At 39.6% G+C, this 27,840-nt stretch overlaps 1 protein-coding gene across 3 annotated transcripts in view; it reads right to left on the reverse strand.

The window, feature by feature from the left end:
• Positions 1-27,840, reverse strand: part of LOC139613275 (glutamate receptor ionotropic, kainate 2) — a 296,545-nt gene that overhangs the window by 149,344 nt on the left and 119,361 nt on the right. For all 3 annotated transcript variants that reach the window (XM_071469775.1, XM_071469776.1, XM_071469777.1), the window contains 3 exons: positions 24,575-24,756; positions 14,741-14,794; positions 5,157-5,330 (listed from right to left, as the gene is read on the reverse strand). In XM_071469775.1, coding sequence (XP_071325876.1) covers positions 5,157-5,330; positions 14,741-14,794; positions 24,575-24,756 — 410 coding nt within the window. The remainder of the gene's footprint in view (positions 1-5,156; positions 5,331-14,740; positions 14,795-24,574; positions 24,757-27,840) is intronic.

Here is a 27,840-nt window from a genome sequence, read left to right on the forward strand (position 1 = left end):
CCTGTGGTGATGGGATCTTTTCATGGGGCCAAAATCCCTGGAGTCAAAGTGCTTGCATTCAGTCAGTCAGAGTCCTCTTTGGCATAATTTTCTATAAATTAATGATTATTATTTATTGTGTAATATTTGCTTCTAGATTGTGCATACAGTGTAGGGTTTTGTTTACTCTGACCTATTGGATGAAGCAACTCTCTGGATGTTGCATTATTAAGATGTGAATATCTTCTCAAAGACCCTGGGCATCTCAATATAGAAAGAAATATCTGAACAAATGTTTCAATGAAAATAACATACTTATAGAATTGAGCTTGATGCTTCTTGACCTTTTTAGACAAAAAATTCTCTATCACAAGGCCCACTTATTTGGCTTTTTCCTGAACCTTTCAGCAACATCTCACTGCTTTTCATCAACAGATGGACTTTGCTCATTTGTGATGGGGCTGGTTATGTTGCTGCCCGAAGTATGGATGGTTTTATTGTCATTGCAGCTTTCATGCCAATTCCACAATTAGGTCATAGGATAACTAAACAGTCTCAGTGATCGCTAAACTATTCCAAGCATTGATGAAGGCTACAAGATGTTGCTAAAAGCACCCAGAGAACCACATAAATGGACCTTATGGTAAGAATTTTTTTGATTAACTATTTTAATTTATGTTTATCAGGAAATGTTTCAGTATTGAAACTGAAAAAAAGAAAGAGAAAATTGCAGTACATAGACAGCACGGAGAGGATTAATTCATATTTTGTGGATGTGTGTCCATGCAGATTCATTATGTTACAAATGTTACAAAAAAGTCTTCAATGCTTGATTAAAATTAATTAACATATATATAAAATATATTATGTACATTTAAGTAAGGTTTATTGGCAGCCAGACAATAGCAAAGTGCTTCCCCATTGGTGGTGAGCTTTCAGAAGAGCCTCCTGCTGTTTAATATATATATTTCTCATATGACTCATTCTATCCTTTCCCCATGCCCACCATGGGCTGTTTGAGGGATGCTTAGATAATATGAATTCTGGAATATGTTTGATGTCTGAATGACATTTTTTATAACTCTGTTTGGATCTGACTTTAAAATGGTATCTGTCAAAGAGGAAATAGCTTTCCATCACTTGCCCATTTAAAAGTACCTACAGGTATAGCATATTTATGGTAATATGGAAATAGAATGCAGTGGCTCTGAATACAAACTCAGTTTTGCAGCTGCAACAAACAAAGAGATGACCTTGATGACTGAGAGGTCAGTCTGTTTCCTTGGACCAGGGTAAAAGTTAACGCTTCCACCTTTCAACTAGGATAAATGCAGAAATTACAGTCATGCCTGAGTGTTTTTTTAAACCTGTTTCAATTTGCAGTGCAAACAATGAATCAGACAGCAGCTAAAGCAATTAACAAGGAGAGACATTATGGTAATGAGAGTGTGGCGCTTGTAAGGTCACTCTCGTTGTGCATGTTAATCCACGACTCAGGACAGGGATTCTCTGCCACCAACTGAAGACAGCAAAGGACTGAGGTACAGAATTAGCTTATCTGATCTGGCACACACAGACATGTACCACAAAAAAAAAAAAAAAAAAAACACAGTTCATTTTATGGACTTATTTAATGGTCTTCATGATTTGGTGCAGTGACACAGAATGCAGAGTTTACAGCTTCAGTGAGAAAAGCTGCACCTAGGTCGTGTGCTAGGTGTGAAAAAACAAAATGGTCAGGCAGGTAAGCAAGGTGATAATTAAGCAGTAAACAAAAAAGTGAAACAAAGAATTGAGATATGTTGGGGGATGCCGTACTGAAATATTATAAAGCACAGAAGACTTGAAAGAACAGAACGACAGAAACAGACAGCATATTAACAACAGCCCGTCAGGCCTGAGGGTCCAGTGCTGTGAACAGTCAACTTGTCCAGTGATAATATAACAAGCAGCAATGTGAATTTGAGTTGTTTCAGTCCAGAGTCATTGCAGATTTAGAAATTATTTTCTTTAAAGACAGGCGGGTATTGTCATAATTTGCACTATATCATAGTAGCCATGATTCATGTATAAATACTTGATTGATTTTATGTCGTTTGGCATTGAGAAACCGTGGGAAGTACACCAGAAATGTGAGAAGCTACATCTTACAGGGTAAGGGAATTTATGTGCTTTTTATGCAACTGAGCCACAGTATGGCTTGTTATTGTATGGAAGCTACAGCTATGGACTGGAACATTAACAGACACTCAGGGAAATTAAGTTTGTTTAGTTCTTGTGAATAAAAGATGCAACCTGGATGAGAAAAGATAAACACAGTGTCTTCGTTGCTGCTCAGTTTTCTCTGTATTTTATAGATTTCTATTTTGTTGCTTTGGTACCAACTTTGCGACCCGTAACACAAAATTAAAAACAAATATAATCAAATTGACTGTCTTGTCACGTTCTGATACTGAGTCACTGTATTGTCCAGGCTGCTCTGAAGAAGGGCTCAGAGGGTGTATCATAAGCTCTTGTCCTGTAAATGCAATGATGGCTGAAGCTCATGGCAAGACTGGTACATTAACAGCTGATAACACTGATGCTGTCTATGTAGCAACAGCAAAACTTACAAATAGCTCCATTAAAATGAGAGAAAGACTATATGATGCAGATGAGTTTGTATGTTTGAATTGTGAAAAATTGTGAGGATCATATGGAGCAGCTGCAGTGAAGACTTGAAAAACATGTAACACACTTTTGTAATTTATATATATAAAAAATAAAATAATCAAATTAATTAAAATTAAAATGTATTTAAAAATAAAATTAAAAAATAAATAAATCGATCAAATATTAAAATGTATGATTAGAAAGCCACATTGGCACTTGTATGGAATGGTGGAGGATCTATTGTAAGGGTTTTTGATTGATATTAGCTCCTGATGTCAAATAAGTGTTTTGTAAAAAGAGCTGGTACAATAAGCTGTAACTTCAGCCTGCACCTTTTCAGACCGCAGAAGCTGTACGTTAAATTAAATATCAAATTTGAATTTTTTTTTTATTTCCATACAATGCAAACTGCAAATTCAACCATGAAATGTTAAACAATGGCACTGAGTGGAGAAGCACTATGAGCAAGTGGAGCCTCTGGATTGCTCACTCAGTGCAATCTGTCTTTATCTGCAAGTTGCAGCACATCAGCACTTCACCACTTAAACACACAAAAATGTAAATACAGCACACAAATGAAGCTGTTAATCAAACATTTATGGAACCTTTTACCATGTCAATATGCATTAGCTTCTGACTGATTGCCATTTGTCTAATTAATCAGCCCCCTCCTTCAAACTCATATGCCATTAATTCACTGATGAGCAGGGTCACAGCACACTCCTCACACATAAATCTTCCCCTGTCACTGATCCAAAAATAACCACCTTGCCTGATGACTCTCTACAGGACAGCATGGACTAAAAGAGACAAATATAATGATAATCAAGGATGAACAGAAATATTTTATTTTGCCTTGTTTGTTCTTCTCTGTGTGGAGTTAAGACATCAACTTTCAGACTCCATGTAGCAGCCTCTGCTCAAAGGTAGTTGCTGTAAAGGCAATTGTCTGAGCTTTTTGTGTTTTGAAAAGGTCCAGTTATTACAAACAGTCCATTTCAGGTCTCAAGTGGGAAACAGTATTGATTCAGCCACAAATCCAACAAAAGGGGCTTAAACTGAGTAACACCCACTCTCCAATATCAATCCAGAACCATGACTCAGCAAGATCTTGCTGTTTTAGAAAAAGAAAAAAAGGGAATCTGTTATTCCCCGGAGGTAAGCCACTGCTTTCAATCAGCAGCCAACATGTTTCTACTGTTCCCGCCAGTGCTTTACAACTGGAATCAGACCAAGTGGCTACATCGGCCCAACATTTAACACCTCAACATTTCTGGGAATAAAACACAAGGACTCTGATTTCACTTCTGCCTTCCCTTCACCCACTCTCTGTCTTTCTTCTGGTTTTCATTCATCCCCCTCATCTCGTTTTTCTTCCCTCCTCCATTACTCTCTATTCCGTCTCATTCCTTTTCTCTGGTGGGTTGATATTTTTTGGCTGAGTTCCCAGATAAGAGATTGGCATGAAAGCTGTGTGGAGGAGCAGTTATTACAAGCAGTGTGCACTGATCAGAGAGGTTTCAGATCACAGTGAAAGAGACTCTTCTTATCACGCCCAGGGGCTCACAGCTCGGGGCAGCAAGGTTTTCCTTTTGACTCCATTAGATGACTGGGAAGTTACAGTAAGGGAAGCCACTGCACATTCACCCTAACAAGTGTATCATGTCAAGAACAATGCTTTATAACTTAAGAAAAGACTTTATGTCTGTAAAAAAACAACCAAGAAAAATTCTAGTTTTTCTTAGATTGTCCCATTAGTCAAGTGTGGAAGAAATACATATGGCCTACATTAGTGTTTCAATGGGTTTTACAGGCCTGCAGTGAGGCTCCGACCCAAACCAAGCTCTCTAAAGGGTAAACCAACATTTTTGAAGTATCTTTGAAGTATTTTACACATTTGCTGATGGCTGGGGCCACTGCTTCATCTCTCAGTTTAAGTGTCCACTGAAAGTGTTTCAGAAGCCACAGTTCTAGCAGTCTGTAGTCACATTGTCAGAATGATTTAATGTTGTGTTACTGAGCTGTTTTGTGTTTTACTAACATATTGAACATGTTTGCAGCTCATGCATGATTGATCTGGTAACAGGTATTCTGAGGCTGTACTTTACTGTAATCACTGCACAACATCAGGCTGTCCTGATGGAATGAACGTGATCTTTGCATGTGGTACTTATGATGCCACCACCAATTTGTCCAGTGAACAAGTTATCAGTCAGTTTACACCTATTGGTTCTGGTTGGTGTGAACACAAAATGGGCCAAATCTAAACTAAAAAAAAAACAAAAATAAACAAATATACAACGTTTGTTTCTTTAGTCCAGACCAAATGAACCAAACTACAGATGTGAAAGTGATCTGAGAGATAAACATGGAGCATTGGAGCAGATATATGTTTTCATCTGTATACTTCATGGAATCCAAGAGTTTGAGACAATGGATAAGCAGCTGCACATTGACTGAAAGATGGGCAGAGAGATTCATTCATTCACTGTTCATTCATTCATATATTTATCCATGAGACTCACAGTCATGAAGCCATCCAGTAGACCAGAATCAGGTTTAGGTGGAGCCTGCAGTCGCTCCATGGACCATTTCTCGATGATTGAGGCCACTTGGCTGTTCTCAGTGTTGAGGATCCTGAAGCCTGTCATGTTCACGCCACTGAATCGGTAAGGCTCCACGTCCAGCGCAAACAGATCCTGAAGAGAAGAAACATACAGTGAAGATAGGAAGAGTTTGAGAGACATTAACAGCCCTGCAGTATACAATCACATTAAATAACGGGGGTCTTAGCTTACAAGAAAGACAATAAGAATTCAATCATAAGACTGCCTTGGAGTTTTTAGAAACGTTTCACAGAGCAAGGATAGATGGTCCTTGGTGAGTCCAGTCTTTGTGCTGATGGCCAAATATCCTGGACTGAATTCTATTTTAAGTAAAGTTCCAAGTTTGGGGCTCCAAAGAATAACTGTGTTTGAAAATATCTGGTTTGTTGATTAAAAAGAAGGGAAAGGTTCTAGCCTGTTGCCATATGAATGTAAGGAAGGTAGTCAACTACGACTCCAAAAGAGCATTTACCCAGTATTACTAACCTTCATGTTCAGTTGTGTCCCCACTGTTCAGCTGAAGCTAATGATTACTCTTTTCAGTAACCAGATAAAATATTGAGCAGTTTAAATGAGTCACTTAAAGATCTTGGGTCAATTTTGGATGAATTTAATGTCTATGGTATTTTTTTTTCTTAACCACGACTACAAACTACACCACGACCGTTTTGCTATATGATCAGCCCAGATTTTACAAACTAACTTTAACAGAGAATTAGATACAGCAAACAACAAAGATCAGAAATGTTAAGTGGCTGAAAGTAAGACTGACAGCAACAGCACAACAGTTGGTATCTCCACATACAATGAAGCTACAATGAAATAATTACCTTTCATTACCAGAGTTTGATGGAACTACTAAATGGAACTGGAGAGGTGAATTAAACCAATGTGCATCTTCTACTGGAATGTAGCTGGTAAAAGTGGTTCTTAATTAAGAATCACATCCAGATAGAGAAGCCAATTCCTGGATTTACTCAGTTAGCAGAAAAAAGGTAAATGCGGAGCAGCTGATTCAGCAGTGCCCAGTGTGAGTGAGAAGGTGATGATGCAGCAGCAGAGGTGAAGATAAAGATTCTGACTGAAGTTGAAATTAACAGAGCGATGTGGAGACAGAATAGCACACCTGCAGCATCAGTAATACCGGAGACACACTGGATGCGTGCACCGTGGCTGCTGCTGCTGATCTGCTGTGGAAAAACATGCATGTGTTCATACTGGTTGCATGTCTGCTCTGTCACTGCGACTGCCAGCTCTATCTGTTTACATTAAGTTTGCAGGATACTTGAATGTTGGATTTTACAGAATTTCTAATTAATTTCTGATTTATTTTTGACAGAAAATGCCTCTAAAACACCACTGTTAACTGGTGGCCAGATATCACATGTTTAACTATGTTACTTTTAAAACAAGTTCCTAAATAACTTGCATCCTGAAGTTCAGTCCTAACTGTACATGTGGCACCACACCCAAAAAACAGGAGCTCAGAGGTCGAGTGGGTTGTCCACTAATCAGAAGGTTGGTGATTTGATCCCCAGTTCCACCAATCTGTTAAAGTGTCATTGGGTAAGATACTGAACCCAAATCGCCTCTGGTGGCTGTTCCATTATTGTATGTGTGTGTGTATATGGTAGAAGCTGTCTAGAAAGAAAACACTGTATGAATGTGTGTGGAAATGAGCTTTTGAATTCAGCAAACATACAACTTGCAGGGTTAACTACAGGGTAAGAAATATATTAATAGGAGTAAGGATTCATTCAAACAATGAGAACAGTAATACGTGTCTCCATCTACAGTCATGAAGTGTCTTGAAAGACTCAGAGCAGTTCACATCAAAGCCAGCCTCCCTCCATCCTTCGACCCTCATCAGACTGCCTGTTGGGCAAACAGATCTACTGATGATGCCATCGCCACAGCCCTCCACACAGCTTTGAGCAATCTCGAACTTCCAGGCAGCTATGTCAGGATGCTTTTTGTTGACAAAAGCTTGGCCTTCAACACCATCATCCCAGACATACTAGTTAACAAACTTTTGAACCTGGAATTCTCCCCCACCATCTGCACCTGGACTAAAGAATTCATTATAAACCATCCACAAACTGGCAAAATAGGCCCCACTGTTCTTCCACTCTTACCCTTAGCACTGGCTCACCACAGGGCTGTGTGCTGAACCTACACCTGTACACCCTGTACACCCATAACTGCACTCCCATCCATCTCTCCAATACCATCATAAAGTTTGCTGACGACAACACTGTGGTTGGACTTATACATGGTGGTGATGAGTCAGCATACAGAGATGAAATTCTGAAGCTGTCTGGGTGGTGTTCCGACAAGAACTTGTCCCCCAACACCACCAAAACTAAAGAACTTATCATAGACATCAGACGACACCGAGTAGAACCCACCCCCTTTACATTAATGGGGACAAGGTGGAGACCTTAGAGTTTTGGGTGTACAGATCTCAGAAGACCTCTCCTGGACAGCAAACACCGCTGTAGCAGTGAAAAAGGCCCAGCAGAGACTGCACTTCCTGCAAGTAATTTGCAAGAACAGTCTTAAGGTATTGTCCTTCTACCGCTCCACCATCGAGAGTGCTTACATACTGCATCTCAGTATGGTATCTGACAAAAAAGCTTTGCAGAGAGTAATAAAAGCAGCAGAAAAAATCATCGGAGGATGTTTCCAACTCCCGACGCCTCTGCAGAGCCAAGAAAATCATTAATGACTGTTTCCAGCCTGGTTGTGAACTGTTCACGCTCCTGCCCTCTGGTAGGAGATACAGAGGTTTGTCCCGCATAAATAGCAAAAAAATATTTTTACCCGTGGGCCATCAGGCTAATAAATCTTAATCTGAGCAATAAACTCTTCAAATCAATGTGCAATAACAGTGCAATACTTCCTTGTGCAATAACAATGTGGCTCTCCAGTGCCATTAGCAGTCATTTCTTAATCTGATCTTCTGCTTTCTTTGAGAAGCTTTGATCTGTCTTTAAATGTAAATACTGATCCAGGTTTAATGTTCTGGTTGGAACAGCAAATGTATTTTCACAACTAATGTACTGCTGTGAGAACAGAACAGAAGCCAAGCTCTGAATATTTGGGGTTTGCTTGGATTGCATCAAACCTCAGATGTTTTTGTTCTGTGTTCTACACAGAGATTTCCTACGATGGTTTGGGTTGGGCTTTATCTAGGTTAATAAGAGTAAGCATTACAGGAGTGACAAGTAGGGCTGGGGTTAAACACTACAAAAGATGACAGTTTGTGATGGGATTTGCAATGCTTGATACTAGCCCTGACAAACCATCTTATACTCACCGAGAACTTTATTGGGATGTGTTGGCACATCTGGTCTTTGATCAGACTGAATGGGCACATGCCACTCCACTGCTCATTGACCTCGACTGGCTATCCATGGCCACCCAAATTCAATTCAAGTCACTAAAGCTTGCTTACAAGGGACTTCTAAGTCTGCACCCACCTACTTGAACTCAATCATAAAAGGCTTATGTTCCATCTCGGCCACTGCATTCCTCCAAGGAATGTTGTGTGGCAATGCCATCCCTGCACACACGGCAGTTTGTGGTTCCCCGATGGTGGAATGAGCTACCAATGCTATCAGAGCTGGGGCATCCCTCTCTATCGTCAGAAATATCTTGAAGACTCTTCTGAGAGTACCTTATCTCCTTACACCTTTTACACCCTAACGTGTCTGACCAGCACTTTCTGTCCCCTTTCAGTGCTAGTAGTAGTAGTTAGTACCTACTTTAACGTCTTTTACTGCACTGAAGTGTTAGTGTTGCCACTTACTTGTAAGTCACTTCAAATAAAAGTGTCTGCCAAAGAGTAAATGTAATATATTAGGAATACCATACTTATACTGGTAGGGCTTTGCATTGGTCTCAAAACAGCCTCATTTCTTTGTGGCATGGATTTCACAAGATGTTGGAAACATTCTCTTGAGATTGTTTGTCTATGTTGACATGATTTTGCAATGTGCATTAGATTTGCCAGCTGCGAATTCATGCTGCAAATCTCTCATTCTACCACATTCCAAAGGTTTTCTATTGGACTCAATGACTGGGAAGGTCCATTGGAGTAAACTGCACTCATTGTCATGTTTAGGAAACCAGTATGAGATGCTTCTTTGTGACATGTTGCATTAACCTTAAAATAGCTATTAGTAGGTGGGTGAATTGTGGCCATAAAGGGATGCACATGGTCAGCAGTAACACCAAGACTGTTTGAAACACTGATTCATTGGTATTAAGGTGCCCAAGTTTGCCAAGAAAACATCACTTGAACCATATCACCACCACAAGCCTGGACTTTAGACACGAGACAGGTTGGGTCCATGGATTCATTCTGTTGATGCCAAACTCTGACCTTAACACCTGTGTGCCTCAGTAAAATTTTGCAAACAATTATATACTGGGTCGCCAAAAAAAGAGGCCAAGATATGTCAGTGATCATATTTCCTTGTACTAGTAAAAACCCTTGTAACTGCATTTGAAACCAGCTGCAGTCAGGAAAGAGTAAGAAATGGAGTTACTCTAGTTCCAACGAGAAATGATAAAAGTGTAGATTAATTTCTCCAGGTCAGTAAATGATAAATAACAGGGTTAATTTTTCTGATACTTCTTAGTCGAAACAAGTGGTACTGTACAGCAACAGACATAACATATATACAGCTTACTGACATCTGGCTGAGGCTGTTGTGGATTGACTGAATAGAGGGTGGTGGGATGAATAAAAAAAATCTAATTTTTGGGCTTATTAAACTATAGGCAATTGCTGGACATCAAACCTTATCACACAGGCAGTTTGTATGATTACTTAGAACAGCGGTGTTAGCCTCCATTATGGGAACATACAGCTAAGTGTCATCTGTATAAACATTAACACTTATTTTATATTAGCCAAATGCCAAATGCACTACGGACAAATAGTATGAGAACTGAGCAGTCACCAGGATAGGAGAGATTAACTGTAACTGTCAGAAGGGAAATTTCTGTACTATCATGACATCTAAACCCAGATTGAATTTTTTCAAAAATTTCAGAGGAATGGTGATTTGGAAACAAGCCTATAACTGTTGAAGTCCAGTGGAGCAACACTGGGTTTGTTTTAAAGTTGTTGGAAGACAGTGAATAAATAGAGACGAACACAACTAGCCAGTGAGCTATTTATGATATTAACAAATTAGGTAGTAATTTAAGGTAGGTAAATTATTATTATCTACATAAAGCCAGGAGCCTCAGAACAGGAGATGGCTACAAACAAGGCCCACATACCTCCAGGAGCAGCCAGGTTGTGCTGCACATTTACACAGAGGCCAATGAACAGAGTGCAGACAGATGTAGATGATAGACGGTTGTAGTGCATAACTTGTTAGAACATTGGGTCGACAGGAGAGATTTATCTGTTGGATAACTCCAGATCCCATGGAAGAAAACATGGACATTTCCCAATGTGTTTTCTCTGCCAATCAAGGAGTGGACAGGAGGATTGGGTCTAGCACCCAGGTGAATCCCTTGAGCCTTGTCCTAAATTTTGGCAATGGCATTAGGACCCATGGAAACCAGGGAATCAAGGAGCTGCTTGCCTTCCTTGACCTGATGGAGAATGATGTACATTCTAGCTCAGCATTTTTTTTTTGGTTGAAGTGGACAGAGGAAGCATCCTGGAAAGAGATGGGTGCAACAAGTGCTCACACATGAGCCCATTTGTATAGAACAAGGCCCATAAACAAGATGTGTTCTTATGGACTTTCTGACCAAAGGTGTGGTGCAGAACAGCTAATAAGTTGACATTAGGGACATCCTTTTAAAAAGTTAAGGACTGAGTGTCGTAAAGGCAAAAATCATATTAAATAAGTAGAAGACAGTATCTGAACTCTGATTTAGGCAGTTAAATAGAAGGCAACTCAAGTTTTGATGAGAGCAGAGAGCTTAAGAAATCTTACATGTAAGGCCATGATTGACAAACTGGAGTACTGATCAAACCTTCCATATAATATAAGAGGAAAAACAGCAACACAAGGTAGGCTAAGTGAGTAGAAAAGAGAAATCTGGCAGGAAATGGCTACCATATGTGTGCTCAGTATGGCTGGGTTGTTCACTCTGCTGGGAGAATTAGGCTGTCTGCATTGGACTTTGTCTGCCAAACACAACAGTGGGGAATGACAAGACACCCCTCTGTTTGTTCCTACCTCCCTTGTCTTATTCATGTTTATATTTTACTTTTCATTGTCCTGAAAATACCAGAGATTTTTAATTATCCCACATAAATTATACCACACTGAATGGCTGTAGAGAGGAAAGTATGCAACATTTAGATGTTTCATTTGAAAATGAAAATGATCCCTTTCAACCACAATCATGAAAAGCATAGATAGCTGAACCTGAACCTGAAGAATTACATTTTCAAAGGAACTTGACATTTAAAAAGTAAAGGAAAGAGGAGAGGCAGAGCAGACAGACAGAGACAGTGTTTTATCCTAAGCAACACAAGCAGCCTCTCTTGAATGAGAGTGGGATGGAATTTCGTAATGGTCTGATTTGAGTCAATAAAAATAATGAATAACAATATTGCCAAATATATAAAATTAGGTTTCAAACTCTTCAAACTCTGGAACGCTGGGGACGTGTCCGCTGGAGGCACTGAAACCACGCCCAACGTCGGGAGAGCTTCCGCATGGCTTAACGGTCTAACAAATTTATGCTGAAAGGAAACATGACTGCGTCCAACAGCTATATTGATTGTACGCACACACAAGTGTTGTATACATTTTCACATTACAAATTGCTCTAAATTGTTTAATGCCCTGGACCTTTTCTATTTTGAGTTCAGCATTGGTAAGAGAAATAGCTTATAATCTATACATGGCTCCTGCTCCGATCGGCTCCGAATGGTATTGATGTAAACACAAAACCCAGGTGAACCCGCTAATTTTCGTCTCTTTTCCTGCTGTAACGTGTCTCAGAGGACACAGACACAGGCCTGTCACCTGTCCGGCACGGTGCTGTTACACCAGAAACTCCGCAGCTACACTGATCGTGGGGATGAAAGAGTGAGCTGCAGTTCTGAAAGTTTTAAAAACACACAATCACAAATCGAAACATCTCATACGGAGGCTCCATCACTATTCATTCACTATTCACTATTCACTATTCTATTCATACATTATTCTGTAATTACTAATAACACCACACCATTGGTATTTCAGCCTCTAGGAAAGACACATTTTGGGGAGCAAGGCTTAGCTAACCAGCAATAACACTGAGCAGGAGAACCACTGATGCTAGTACAGTCCCTACTTTTATAGCCTAAGGTGCGGGTTATGCTAAGTGGGGGTCCAAGTGCGTCATCAGTACCCTGTTTAGGCACAAACATCTCACAACACGAAAATGGTGAAACACAGTTTAACGGTATAACTGCACAATTCAGTACCATACAAGTTTCACATGATTCACACGTTTTCAGGAATAGTTCTCCAACATATATATTGATTTTATAAACAAATCTGTGAATTTGCTTTACAGGATCTATACCAAGAGCAGCACAAGAAGAGGGGGAGGAGGAGGCAGAGGCAGAAGGATAAGAAAGTAGAGGAAAAGGATAAGGAGAGAGATACAGAGGGAGAACAGAAAGACCATGGATGTATTTTGAGACCTCGAAACAAACCCCACGATGGCAAACATTTGTTCCGTTGAAAGTTGCTCACCCAAGACTCGATTGACCTGCTACAACCTGCAAGACAATGATCATGTGACTGAGGTGGGGAGCTGACTTCTACTAGCCGTGGACGCTTATTACAATGTTATCTTATGGATATGGGATGCAAACCCCAAACATCAGATATATATACAGTACATGTATAGTAGTGGCTCAAGAGAGATCGGTGCCTGAGTTGTTTTGCAAGGACGTAGTAGTCAGGTGAAATCTCAATTTTGCTTGATTCCTTTATTTTTAAATTTTGTAAAAATAGGTCACAATGTAATATTGATGCTCAGCACAAATTTTTCCTGATGTATAAGGAAAGATAAAGATGGTATATCAATGTTTGGTGCAAACTCATATTACATATATGGCTTTATACATTTAACTACAGAGTAAAGCCTTTTTCAAAGGAGAATTTGGGTACCAAAGAAATCTGTGTTCATTGAATGTAAATAACCATTAACTACATAATCAGGCAGGTTTACTGGTCCCTCTGAAGAGAGAATGTTTCGTTTGTTATGTGATTTAGCTGAGATTAAAGAAGAAATTAACTATTCTTTTATTGCCCATAAGTTATGTTTACATGTATTTATAAAGTTAACATGTTACATGAAGAGATGCTGGTTTGTCAAAACTAAACAATGCTGAATGAGAGGACAGCTGTATTATATATATAGCCCACTGCACATAGTCACTTGAGTGTCCTTCCTAGCCTCACCTGCTTGGTCTTGCTCATCCCATAGACTTCACACTGAGATGATGAAAATAGTTTAACATCAAAAACTGTAGAAAGTCTTCATGGTTCCAAAATCATGACAATAATTAATCTTTTTTGTAGTTTGAGGTTTCCTGTCAACGTTTTTACAGTGGTTAACACTCACAACCATACGGTTCTGGTTCTGAACCTGCTGGGGACTACTTGTGTGTTGTTTGTATGTTCTCCCCGTGTCTGTGTGGGTTTCCTTGCACAGTCCAAAGACATGTAGATTAGGTTATCTGGCAACCCTAAATGTCAGATTGAGTGTGAATGGTTGTCTGTCTCATGCGTCAGCCCTGTGACTGACCCCCACTCTCGCCTAATGTTATCTGGGCCCCCCATGACCCTGAAGGATAAGTGGATATAGCTAAAGATAGATGGATGAATGGCTGGATGCTAGCATGCTGCCAGTATGTGTTTGAATGGGTGAAGGAGAGTCAAACTGTAAAGCATTTTGCATAAAGGTGGTAGATAAATATACTCCATTTAACAAAATGCTTCTTGTGTCTGCAGTGGAATTTGTAGATATAACACCATGGTTGGCAACTAGGACAAACTAGCAGAAAGGTTGACTCAACATGAGATATCCACAGAATGTGCAGGGAGAAGAGGAAGAGGAAGAAGACGATCTGAACAAGTGGAATATGAAAAGGAGGAAAAACAAGACTGGGACAAGAACAATTAGGAGCAAGACGAAGGACACAGACATTAAGAGGAGTAGGGAGACAAGAAAGAGGAAGTTGAAGATGAAAAAGCTCAAAAAGGCTGAAGCAAAAGAAAAGATGTCTTGATGTCATAAAGTATTATTCTGTTATTTTCTCTGGCTCTGTAGAACACATTAAAGGGGAAAGTGAATGGTCCAAAGAAATAAATATGAAGTGAACAGCTCTGAAAATAAAGATTGAGAGCAGTGTCATCTCATTTTTGGGCATGCAACCAATCTTAAGAGATATGGGGATATGGAACTGTGAGGTAGATTTGATGACAAAGCGACTATGCAGCACAGCCTCTTTTTCTACTTACCAGTGTGGTGAAGATATAGTGATAATACTCTGTCATCATCCCCATGGCGAGAGCCTAAGAAAGAAAGTGACAGAAAGAGGCAGAGAGAGAGATTGGGATAGAGGGAGATTTTATAAATGAATAGGGCGGCAGATACAATATTTTGTCATGTTTTGCACACATGCACATAAAAATACATTTGTCTGCTTGTGTGGCTGTCTGTGTGCCTGTATTACCATGTAATGTGAAGAGGCATATATTCTGCTACACTTCTACAGCCACAGGCTCAGATTTAAGCCACAAACACCCACCCAAAAGAAAAATAGCTAAATAAAGCAAGAGATAGAGCTCAGCATCATCATATATTTGACATATGCGGGGAAATATACAGGGTAATGCATGATTTGTAGATGTGGGACATCTGGATCATTGTCAGAAACATATAGAAGGAAGATACCCTGCAGTCATAAGACATCCATCGTGGAGTTGTTTTGAAGCTGCTGTTTATTTGAAGAAAAAACCCGCAGGTGAGGTGTGACAAAATCACACAATAATGGTGTGTAATACGATGCTTCCTCTACAGACTCTGTTTGTAACAGTGTGTATTGGCACTGCCAACAAAGAAACAACATTGGATATAAAAGAATGTCACTGAACATAAGCTGTGGTTTTACAGATTTGTCCCATTTCAACACTCTTGTCTTGGGACAGGGTTCTCAATGATGAATTAATCAAAACCATAAAAACTTGTGTCAACACCTCCCAGTCTGATAGTACAGTGGATTAGTCCCATCAGTTTGGAAGTAACTTGTTGTCCCAGGTCACACTGGAGCTGGGCATATTTTTTGTATTTGTTTTTACTACCAATGATATATGAAATTCTATAATATCCAATACATTACTCATTACTCACTCACGCATAAGGCTATCCACGAGCTTTAGAGAGGTCTAAAATATGATTAAATCTGATTTAAGTCAGGAAATGTCTGATCAAAGCAAAGGTAAGGAAAATAATGAATCTCACCAGACTTGATGTCAGTTTTTGATACACGGTGTTCGAGTCAATACACAAAGTATGTGGGTTCAATACCCAACCCTTCAAGAGTGAGAGCAAGATGGAGAATAAGACTGACAAAATAGGCAAATTAGTGCATTACACATGTCATTACTGAACCAGACTTTCATGGTGAAGCAGAGACTCTTAATTTACCAGTCAATCAATGTTCAGAATTTCACCTTTAGTCATGAGCTTTGGGTAGATCAAAAGAATGACGTAGGTAAGGAGTTCTGACACACAGTCTTGGAGAAGGACTGCTGTTTCTTCACATTAAGAGCGTTCCCCAGATACTTCCCAGTGGAGGTAATTCACGCATCTCGAACTGGGAGGAAACCCCTGAGAACATTACATTACATTACAATTAATCATTTGTAATGGAAGATAAGACCCATAACAAGCTGGAGGAATTATATATCCCATCTGACCTGGGAACAGCTTCGATCCCTCAGAGAGAGTTGGACAACATGCTAGGGAAACAGATGCCTGAGGTATTGTGCTCTAGGTGGTGAGATTTGAGTAATATCAATATAGAATAATATAAACATTTGGTTTGCAAGTTTGATGCAGCCGTGGAATCAGTAAAGTGAAGAACTGTAGATGTGTTGGCCATTGCTGTTTAAAATATTTCACCACAGACACCAGAGTCATATGAATACCAGAACTGAATCTAGGCACAGGGGGAAACTTGATTAATGGGGAAACAACGTTTTGCTGTTCCAGTCCCATTTCCTATTTTAGGTTGATTTGATGAATAAAGTTTTACATGAAAATCTGAGTTCTGCCCCAGTAGGTTCATGCTCAGTATGAGTCAGACTTTTTGTCATCTGTCTGCAATTGCTGCTCATCTTCTCAAGCGACTGTAGTGCATTCGACGACAGGAATATGTACTCATTTGCCCCATTACCAAGGCACTCTGTCTCTAAAAATGCACCTCAGATGAGATTCTAAAGTAGAATCACCTTGCCTCCCTTCTCTTCCGGCTCCCAACGAAGGCGGACGCATCTTCCCCCTCTCTCCTCTCCCTTTTTTTCCCTGCTTTGCATCTCACGTCTCGTCCTGTCTTGTCTAAACCTTGGAAGCCTCTCTCCGCACTGCTCTCTAAATCTAAAATCATGGAATTGGTCAACTGGTCTCTCAACGCAATTGACAGGATCTTCTCGACGAGAAGCCCGGGTTCGGGGGAACCTGTCTGCCCTGGCGGAACATACGCCGCTGGTTACATGAGGGACTCCTGGGAGCAGTGGAGGGTCGTGTGCCTGGCGAGTCTTTCCGTTGAGGACATCGAAGATCTCTACATATTCGGAACTGTGATATCAGGCTTTCTGCTGATTGGATTAGGCATTGCCCTGGTGTATCGGAAAATTCAGAAGACGGTGACAGCAGTCCAAATCCCCACGCTGCCCGACATAATTGATGGAGTGAGTAAAGCTGTAAGCACTCAGACTGTGATTGTGAACCGCAACTTGGGAACCACCTTGGAAGGAGCTGTTAATGCTCAGACTGTGGTCATAAATCGCAACATGGGTCACATCTTGGAGAAGCTTTCAGCTTTGAAAAGGAGAATGGATGAAGATGACCAGAATGGACTAACAGAGTAAGCCGTGTCTATTGAAATACGACTGCTCGCCCTAACCCAAACAATCATAATCTAATCTGCGTTCCGGCCCCCGCAGCACCAGCCTTGGCCAAGGCCGGTGCTGGAACAACTCCCCCACGAGATCTCTGCAGTGGGACGCTTCTACTCCTACCCCCCCCCCCTCCTCCACGGACACCTGTGGATTGTTGACTCCGTCCAGGAACCGATCAAGGATGTCTCCATGGCAACTTGCTGTGTTATCGCGATGACACCCTGCGAACTGAGGCACTGATTGTGAACTAGACGAAGCGACTCCCCAGGCCTATGCACACACACACATTCACGGACACCTCTTACATGTACATATGCAACTCACAACCCAACCCCATCCCACGCCTTCGCCGCTTCCTCCCATTCAGCGCGGCGGGCGGGGTCCGATAGCTGCGCCTTAAATGGCAGCGGCTGCGGCTGGCTGCCTGTCTGCGCTGGAATCACCTCCTCCCCCCTTTACCCCCTCCCCTGGAGCAAATTGTCTTGAGTCACTGTGAGTCACCCAGGAGTATAGTTTGGGTTCTGTTATTTTTTTCTCCTCTCCTCTCCACTTGTTTTTTCCCCATTCCTCCTTTTTAAATGGCGCCGCAGATGGCTGCCTCGGTGTTTTGGTGCGCTCTGCACCATTCACCAGAACAAATTCCTTGTACGTGAAAACATACTTGGCAATAAACCTGATTCTGATTCTGATTCTGATTCTGATTCTGTATTATCATCCAGACTATGTGTGTGTACGGGCCATGTCCCACCCCATTCCACCTGTATGTAGCTATATAGTGGCGTCAGAGTGCTGCCTGCCGTGCCGAGACTCACTAAACCAATATGAATCACAGATTAGGACTGTGTGCAGAGGGTGATTAAACAGGCAGGAAGGGATAATGGCTGCTGGCATCAGGAGAGAAACCTTCAGAGAGTCTACAGCCTTCCGTCTGAGGACCAGCCCACTCACTGGTGATTCACATGGTGCAATTTCCTGGATCTTGAGATGACAGCAGATGCGAGCTGCAAACCTTTCGGAGATTCTGTAGGCTATCTACTGTATATTCCCAATTTTTGATGTCAGTGAAAACAAATCAATGGAGTAACACATACCCTTCAGTTATAATAGTTGTTAGATTTTAAAACATCCATCAAAGCTATCCACAAGACAGAAAAAGCACTCATTTGTTTTGTTGTAGCACTTAAAGGTGCATTCAGATACACCTCAAAGTATTACACTGTATTCACATATATTTTACAGCTTGAGTGTTTATAGAATCTGTGCTTCTTGGTGACACAAAATGTCTGTCTATCCCAGCTAAAAAAGAGACCAAATCCAACATACTGGAAATACTCTCTTTAAGACCACGTCAGTAAACATACAGCAGGACAACGCTGAAATGACAGATTATGAAGGCTGCAACAGAGTCTGTCTGAAAGTAGAGACAAATGAAATGTTGGGAAACATAAGTTTTTGTCATCTCAGCCACAGTCAGATGAAAAGACAGGACGACTAAGACTGAAAGGGGAAACAGGGAGGGATGAAAGCTAGCTGACAAAAGTTAAACAATACAATTCTAAAGGTATGTTCAGAACTACTGTGAAGCAAATGTTCAACTTGTGTCATTTGCTAAACTGTTTGTGAAGTCTGTGCTCATTCACCCCAAAAAGCTGATGTTTTTGGATAATGGGCTCTACCCTGAAACACACAAACAATAGCTTTTAGCATGGTATCACATTTCATAGTGAAGCGGTCTTGTTTAACATTGTTTAATGCACAATTTGTATGTTCTGCATTAGAAATTATGGGCCCTATCTTGCACCCAGCGCAAAGCACAAGTGTCTTTGCTTGTTTCAGACTGACGCAGTTGTTATTTTCCCATCCAGTGCCCATGCTGTTTAAATATCAAAAACACTTGCATCCATCTGATTGCCCATGTGGTCTTAATGTGGTCAGGCACATTGTTGGCACACTGCTATCTTAAGGCAACGGAAAGCGACTGCACAATTCTGGAGTTCTGAAGTCAGTGGTACAGTATTTCACTGTTATATTAAGGGCACATTATAAAGAGAGTAATATGTCAGCATATATCACAACGTTCATATTATCTGCCTGTTATACACAAGCAGAGTGCAGATGTTTGGTTAAGTCAGGTGGAACAGTACAATGAAACCTTCAGAAGGTCAGAGCATCCTTTGTGGCATATTGTGTGTTCCACAGCGTTGCCATGCATGAAGCTCTGCAGAGAAGCAGTCTTACTTACTCCCTGGTAAATCTGCCACAGTGTTTCCCATTCATCAACTACATTTCTTCCACCAGCTTCCTAACACATTTATTCACACTTCTCATCAAATAAAATAAATATTTCTACCATTGTGTTTTGTGTCGTCGCTTCTTTCAGCCCTTCCTTGGCCCTCAGGATGCACAGAGCTGCTGTGTGCATGTGTCAGGACTGGGCTTACTGGTCAGTCACAATATGTGATCAGCTCCCCACAAATAGAATCTAACTGTGTGAAACACTGCATCATTATAGTGGTAGTACAAGCACACCTGGCTTTAAAAGGAAATTGGAAATGGCACTGTGATTGGTTTATTGCATGTTAGACCCAAAACACTCCCATGAATAATTAAGAATACTTAACAACTTAGCAAAAGTGATATGGACACGCGCTAAATGCACTTTGTGCCATGTGCTTGAGACCATGCACATTGGACTGTTAAAATAAAGCCCTGTATGTTCTTTCCTGAAGATTCAACCCATTTTCAGTGAATTTTGTATTTACGATTTTGTAGTTTTCCAAAGGAATATTTAATATCTTTGTGCAACAAGTCTTGGGCCAATATCTACAGTAGCCCTGAAGGTCAAAACACAACAACATTGCACAAAACAAAACAAAACAACGTTTCCCACAACAAAACAACATTTCAGATTACGGAAAGGGTGGGACAACACCTCTTGTTTGTGATTGGACAGAGTCCCTGTCTACAATTGCATGTCATTTCTTGTTTCTTCTACATAATCTCAACAGCATTTCTGATGGAATTTCAAGCTGAGTTTGAAAGAATGGAGGAGGAGAGTGAAATTATAGCGCAATATTTTAACAAAGAACATACACATTATGTAATTCTTGATAATGAATGTTATTTTGTCTTGTGAAATGTTGTTGTGTTTTTTTAAATGGTATTTTGTTTTTTGAGATGTTGTTGTGTTTTGACCTTCAGGGCCACCGTAAATGTCTGTACTGGAAACACAGACATTTTACATTGATGTTCTTATTTGACTGTCTTGTTGTTGTTGTTTCTACAGTATTTGTTGGTAAAGTCTTGGCTGACAGCTGTTGAAGACTGCTTACAGTCTCTAACTTATGGTGTGTCACGTAATGAGAATATCAGAGCAAGACAATTAAGTCTTTTATTACCTCCCATTAGCAGGGTTTCTCTATGACATTATTAATGAAAGGAGTCCTTGACCTTCCCTAGCAATCTACCACTCAGGCATTGATTAAAATCCCTGGGAGAGAGACAGAGTACTGGAGGTGAATCATGTTGTCTTAAATATTTGATAAATCCTACTAGCGGGAGAAATATGAATGCTTGTTAACTGAGTCACTCATTGCAAAAGTCCTCTTTTACACAAAATGGTACTTTTGGCCTGCATGATAAAGACATTGTGTAGACATGAGAAAAGAGAGCTGAAGTCCAATCTGCAAGTAACCTTTTCTTCCTGCAAGTCAAATGAGTGCTCTACACAATCCAAAGTGTAACTGATATTCATTCTTGAAGTAAGATCTTTTAAAAGGGAAAATCTAACAAAAAACCACTTGGAATTGTTTTTGTGGGATTGACAGCTCTTCCATGGGAGTCTGGTTTTAGATCTGTAGAGTGAAAAAGCATGTAATTTCTGAAATGCTGTGACCAGTTTTCTCCTAAATTGCTTGTTTTGGATTGGAACTGCGGTCTTTGGTGTGCAGTGTTGGACTTGGCCAAAGAGAAAAAAAATGTATCACTAAGTCCATCATATATACCCTCACTCCATTCCTCACAATATGGATTAAGACCATGTGAGATTAATAGTATTATTATCTTAAGATATCCTGTCATCTCAGTGTAAATATATCATTATCACATAGTAAGAGGCTTCTGTATTTCACGGTTTGTCCAAGACAATTCTATCATTTGGAGTAAGAGGTTTCCCAGAAGAGGATAGAGCACAAAATGACCAGTTCCATCAAGTTCTGGATGTTTGGGAAAATGCAAATGTAGCCAGGCTCCCCATCAAACACAACTAACAGTATTCAAAGGTGGGAAAATAGAGGGTTCACTGTTAACCTGGACTTTGTTTCTAATTTAAGTTAGTATTTCTCAAAAATATTGAGTATTGATTGCATTACTTGGCCAATCTTAGGCTGTTGTGCCATTATTAAGGGACTATTGACATCAATTTTTAGCCTGGACCACTCCCCCACCTCAGCACTGCAGAACTTTACCAGCTTCTAATTGGTTAATTCATTCAACTTGTCTGGCTTAATTGACAAATTATTCAGAATTACTTAAGTTTGAAATTTAATGTGACTAAGTGATCATTTCACAACTAATATCAAAATATTTTAAGTGATTTGATTAATATTAAGCAAGTACAAACAATGCTTTTAGAAGCTTGGTTTGTTTTGAATTTTTTTAGGAAGAGAGAGGAATTTTTTCATTCATTTTTCATCCAAGCTTGAACATCTGAAATAAGTGAGTCTGCACCAATCAGCTGTTATGCCTTCCAAGTGTCTGGTGTATTCTCTGCATTGCACATTGTTGTGACAACAGAAATCACCTACATAAGGGTCTCCTGTCATTTTTGGGGAAGGCTTGGAACTTCTTCAAGAAGTAAACAAATCATCGGCTCACTAGTAACATGAGAGTACTACTTGTAAATGTTAATTCCAATGGCAATGTATTTCTTGTCCATCACATTCTGTTGCTACTCCTTGCATTTTCAAAATGTTCCATTTTAACAACATGTCACCGCTGATAGGATCTGGCTGGCTAAAATGACACACACTACAGTGCGAAATGGAATCTATAGCAGTTGTAATTCTAACAGAGACCACACAAAGTTAGCTCTATGAGCTAATGAACCGTGAGTGTCCCAAAACATTGGCAGCACAGGTTAAAAGCACAGAAGTAACATAAACAATACCATGCTAAAAAGGATGCAATATTGTGTGTGTTGCATGGTAAAGTCTGCCCCAGTATTATAGCACAGTGTTATAATTTATATTTAATTAAAGCTTAAAACACAGAAAAATAAACACACATGATCACTTGTTCACCTGCTGCACAAGTTGGGGATAGAGATACAGTTATTATTAATTATTAATTCATTAATATTAATTGTAATGTATAAAAATCCTGCTGTTTCCTCAGAATATACCATATACACTATATACTGCATGCCAGATTCATGCAGAAATATATATCAGAAGACTGCAGAGTACACAGGCAAAACTTTATAAGAAACTGTGTCATTATAAGATTTCAGTATTACTTGTCAGCCACGTAGGATCATTAAAAGAGACTGAACAAGTGTCTTTTCTCTGAAAAACATTATAGATGCAATTTTCATCCAAAGCCAAAACCCATTAGTTTTGCAGTTTAAGTCACAAAAACATGTTGGTCCTCTCATTAACTCTTGGTAGATGTTAGTTTACTGAAGCTTGGGAGCAGAGTGAATTAAGATGGAGAGTGATGACATCGCCATTAACTCCCTTACTAGTAAGAGAGTAAGTACTAGTAAGGCTAGTTTTGTTCAGAAATGGTGGTAAGGCGAATTGTTCCAAACACTCAGGGCTGCAAAGCTGTGGTGTTTTCAAAGCATCTGAAACAGACTATATTGAGAAACAACACCTGGAAACAGACTATAGTTGAATTTTATTCCACCAACAGGATAAGAAAATATCATTAGCTGCCATGTAACAGGTTATTTTATAAACCTAAATTAGTATGAGAAAAATATCTGCAGTTAGCCAGGTAACTGGGTTGTGGGGAAAAAAACAGTAATCTTGAAATACACATTACATTAGAGCTTTGTCTGTGTGGTAGAGGTGAAACAGCAATGTTGAGTGTTGATAAGTAATGATCCTATTGTTGTAGACTATCTAATGGAATTATGAAAAAAGTGACTCTGTATTCATATTTTAAAGCATCAACATTAATATTGTGATAAAACTAATATGGCAGTCAGTAAATAGATGTGTCTTCTGGATTTAAATGAATGAAGGGATCAGTATTCTGGTCTATGTGAAGATGGAAAACTCTGTTACCCTAATAAATTATCTATAGAGATCAACAGATTTATACCTAGAGCCAAGTCATTTATGTGCCATGTAAAAAATGCTCTTAAAGGTCACGTTATCTCATTATTTACACTGCTAAGCTTAATGGCTGTTGAGATAAATATCTCAAGTCAGCAGTCAAGCATTAGGCTTTATGTAGATGGTTTACTCTAATGGAGAAAACTGTGTATTAATTCTCTTCAAGTCTTTCCACTCATGTCACAGCTCTGATGTCTGATAAAAGATATTACTCAAGACGATTACAAACATCTCCAAATGTGAATATTTTTGACAGCACATTAAGGATGATTCTTCACTATATGACATTAACTCCACTAGTTTCATGATCATATTATTAAAACATGACAATGGGATCATATGATGTCAGCAAAGTCTAGTAATGTAACCAAAAAGGCAAGAATAAAAATTGCATGTACCATGTAGCATCTACCATCAGCTCTGAGTCTTTCCCATGCGTTTCCTCCCCCCATGCATCTCACTGACATCACTCAAAACTATTGGACCCTGCTACTATAGTGGGCTTCCTGTGTATGAATAAACAAGCACACACAAACACACACACACACACACACACACACACACACACACACAAATACTTGTACTTCTATCTTTGTGAGGACACTCATTGACATAATGCATTCCCAAGCCCCTAACTCTAAAACCAAGTCTTAACCCTCAACATGTGATTTGAAGGTGTCTCAAAAAGTGAGGACTGGCCAAAATGTCCTCACTCTGTTAGTAAAATACTTTTTTTGGTCCTTACTATGTAGCAAGTACAAGTACACACACACACACACACACACACACACACACACACACACACACACACACACACATATACACACACCTGCTTCAGGATCCCAGCAGCCATTTCATGGCCACAATCAAAGATGATGTGGAACTCCTTCCCCCTCTTCATCTCCTTCAACAGCGGCTTGGCATCCTTGGTCTCTGCAGGCAGCTGCCGGATCTTTAACCGAATGTTGTACCGGGACGGTGCCTTTATAAGTTCTTGCAACCGAATCAGACCTGTAGGGAGATCCACAAAGAAGAAAAGACATTTGAATGTTTTCTTTTGCCTCATGACTCACTGCTATTTGAAAAATTAGCCCAATTGCAAACCTGCTCCCATGAGGAAGGAAAGGGAAATATCAAAAGATATGTCTTTACACTGCTATTGAGGTAATAACATTTGGCTGTGGTGGTTATAATTAGAGCTGTGAGGATATATTTTTGTTGTAAGTTCATTTTTAATGAAATCAATTTCTCTCCAACACCCTCACCTACTATTCTTGATCCTAAACACAAGATTTTTCTGTCGGTGTCTTTCTGTTTCCTCTTTCCTATCTGCCTCTCTGTCATTTGTGTCTGTCTGATATAACCCACTCTGCATCTAAACAGTCTTTTATCCTGATCGCCTCAGTATCAGCAGAACTTGATCCAACTATACAAATGCTCTTACAAACACAACAGAACAAAGACATATATCAATACTGCACATTACCTGACATTCATCATTCATCATAGATGATATTGATTCTGTGCTCACTATTGATCCCTCTCTTCCTCTGTATGCTGCTCACTGTTGTGTGTAGGATATGTGTGAAGTCAACCTTGCTGGGGAAATTGACTGGGACTTCAGTTGAAGCACAAACATCTTAATTTTGACAGATAAGCCTCTACTGCTGACATCCAATAAGTATTTCTCCTCTCAGTAGCTGATCAATCATTTTTGTGTTACAGCTGAAGAATATGTATATATCAGAGACACGGAGCTGCAGAGCTAGAGATTTTTTTATAGAATGGATTTTGTGGTCTATGCATTTTTCTCCTCTATGCAAGCTTTTCTTCATTGAGATTGATATTATTTTTCAACGTGGTCACATGAATTGTATGTCTGATGAATGAATGTTCTCTGTTAAAATGCAGTGCCTGTGCATCAGATTGGTGGATGATTTGTATATTTTTCTGTTTTCTGAATTTAAAACAGTTCTCTGGACAAAAACAGCAGCATCAGTCCAGTGATCAAATGCCTTAACACAACCATGTTTACTTGACAAAACCTCAGGAATCATGCCTGTTGTCTATCAAAAGTAATGGTAGAAGAACATGTTTTAGAATGACAAATACGTACAGGGGAGGTGGGACTTGGACATGAAAGACAACGTCCATCTTGTTTTCAACCAACAGTCAATGCTGATTTCTTTTACCTGTGATCATGCTCTTTTCCTAGCCTTAACCAAGTAGGTTTTGTACCTAAATCTAGCCAAACTTCACCCACGGTCGTGGGAGATCAGAAAAGAGTCATATCCATTTCATAACCATCATTTGCATAAGGCACTGCACTTTTCTTCATGGCGTCAGCACCAATCAAGCCACTGTCCACTGTGCCAGTCTCAGTTGGCACAGCTAAATGGGGCTGTGCAGATTTACAGGTAAATGTTTAACTTAAAATAAACAATGAATGCAATGACATGTGCCAATGTGTTCAATGTATTAAAATGAGCTGATATTAAAGGTGTACAATTCAATTCAATTCAATTCAATTTTATTTGTATAGCGCCAAATCAACATACTTGGCAATAAAACTGATTCTGATTCTGATTCTGATTCTGATTCATTATCTCAAGGCAAGGACAAGGACAAACAAACAAAACAGGAAACAAGGTTGCAGGTTGACCCCACTGACAGGAGGTCTCATGTGTTGTTTTCACCCATATCAGAAATGAGAAATCCAGATCACACATATAACAGGCAAATACCACTGTGAATGTGCAGTTGGAAAAATGATGGATATCCACTTTCGAAAAGCCAAAAGTTGAGCTGTGAAACTAGTAGTATTCAGTCTAATTTTAGCTTTGTTGGTGGGTAAGATTCAGGCAGCTCAGACTGTGTGGAGGGCTGAAATGTATCACCAGTTCTGTTTGCTCTGTTTGCCATGTCAGACCTTTACTCTGTTGCTCTTAGTTGTGGCATAATCACAAATATGGTGATTTTGATATATATATATCTGTTTTGATATATATAATAACATAACAGTAAACATAACAGTTTGTGTTAATGTAATTTTTCTAATGCGGTGAAACACAACATGAGTCCTAAAACCTGGAAATGAGTTGCATTTTAAGTCTCTGGGTTTTTTGAAGGGGTTTTTGATGACTGAAATAAAATGTGTGGCTAACACGAGCTAACACGAGCTCAAGACATTTTCACTTTTTTTTCTACCACATGAAACACATCAGTAAACACCCTGGTCATGATATCTTTACAGCCTTGTTTTGTTTCTATTTGAACTTTTACAAACTGTTACTAACTTGTTAAGAGAAAAGGCTTTTGTGGAAGATGTCAGCTGCAAGTTGGAAGTTTAGTGGTGGTGACGCTGAAGTCATGTGACTGTGGTGCAGTTTGTTTAGAACCTAACATTAGCTTTTTTGATTTTTGAATTTCTCAGATATTCCAAAAGACAGGGGGACCAGGCTGACGCCAATATCCCAGTTGGCCGACAGAAATACATCATCCTTACGGCACTTGATTAAACATGCACAATAAATAGTAAATGATAAGATAAATCTTGCTGCACACTTGGCGCGTCCTCAGGGCACCTTGGGTTACTGGTCACCAGCCACCACAGATGGTGGCTTGGTATGTTAGATTGCAGGACTGTGCAAATGCAGCAGAAACTTCAGTATCGAGGAAAAACATATGTATAGACAACTGACACCAGTCTCTAAAATGAGACAATAAAAAATAGATTCACTTCATCTTGTGAATGATTGAGAGAAAGAGAACATTAAACCTTAATAATGTCTTGTATGAAAACAGTAATAGTTTGTTAGATTTTTTGTAATGTCAATATGTTGTTATTCACAGTATAAATGAAAACATTTTATAGTAAAATTTATAAAGATGAAATGCAAGTTAAAGAAGTAACTGGTTCTTATATACAGTAAAAAGTTACTGTCATTCTACTCTGACTAATTTGACAACTAAGTCTAATCAAAAGTAATCAAACTACTGTTCATCACAAGTGAAGTCACACTGACTGGAGCAGATGCTATTTTAAAAACTAGTCAAGTATCAGTCCTTCCATCTCCAAACAGAAACACAAATCTA

Source organism: Trachinotus anak, unplaced genomic scaffold (genome assembly GCF_046630095.1).
Source record: "Trachinotus anak isolate AG129_WGS33_773 ecotype Australia unplaced genomic scaffold, CSIRO_AGI_Tana_v1 ptg000032l, whole genome shotgun sequence".
Taxonomy (NCBI): Eukaryota; Metazoa; Chordata; class Actinopteri; order Carangiformes; family Carangidae; genus Trachinotus; species Trachinotus anak.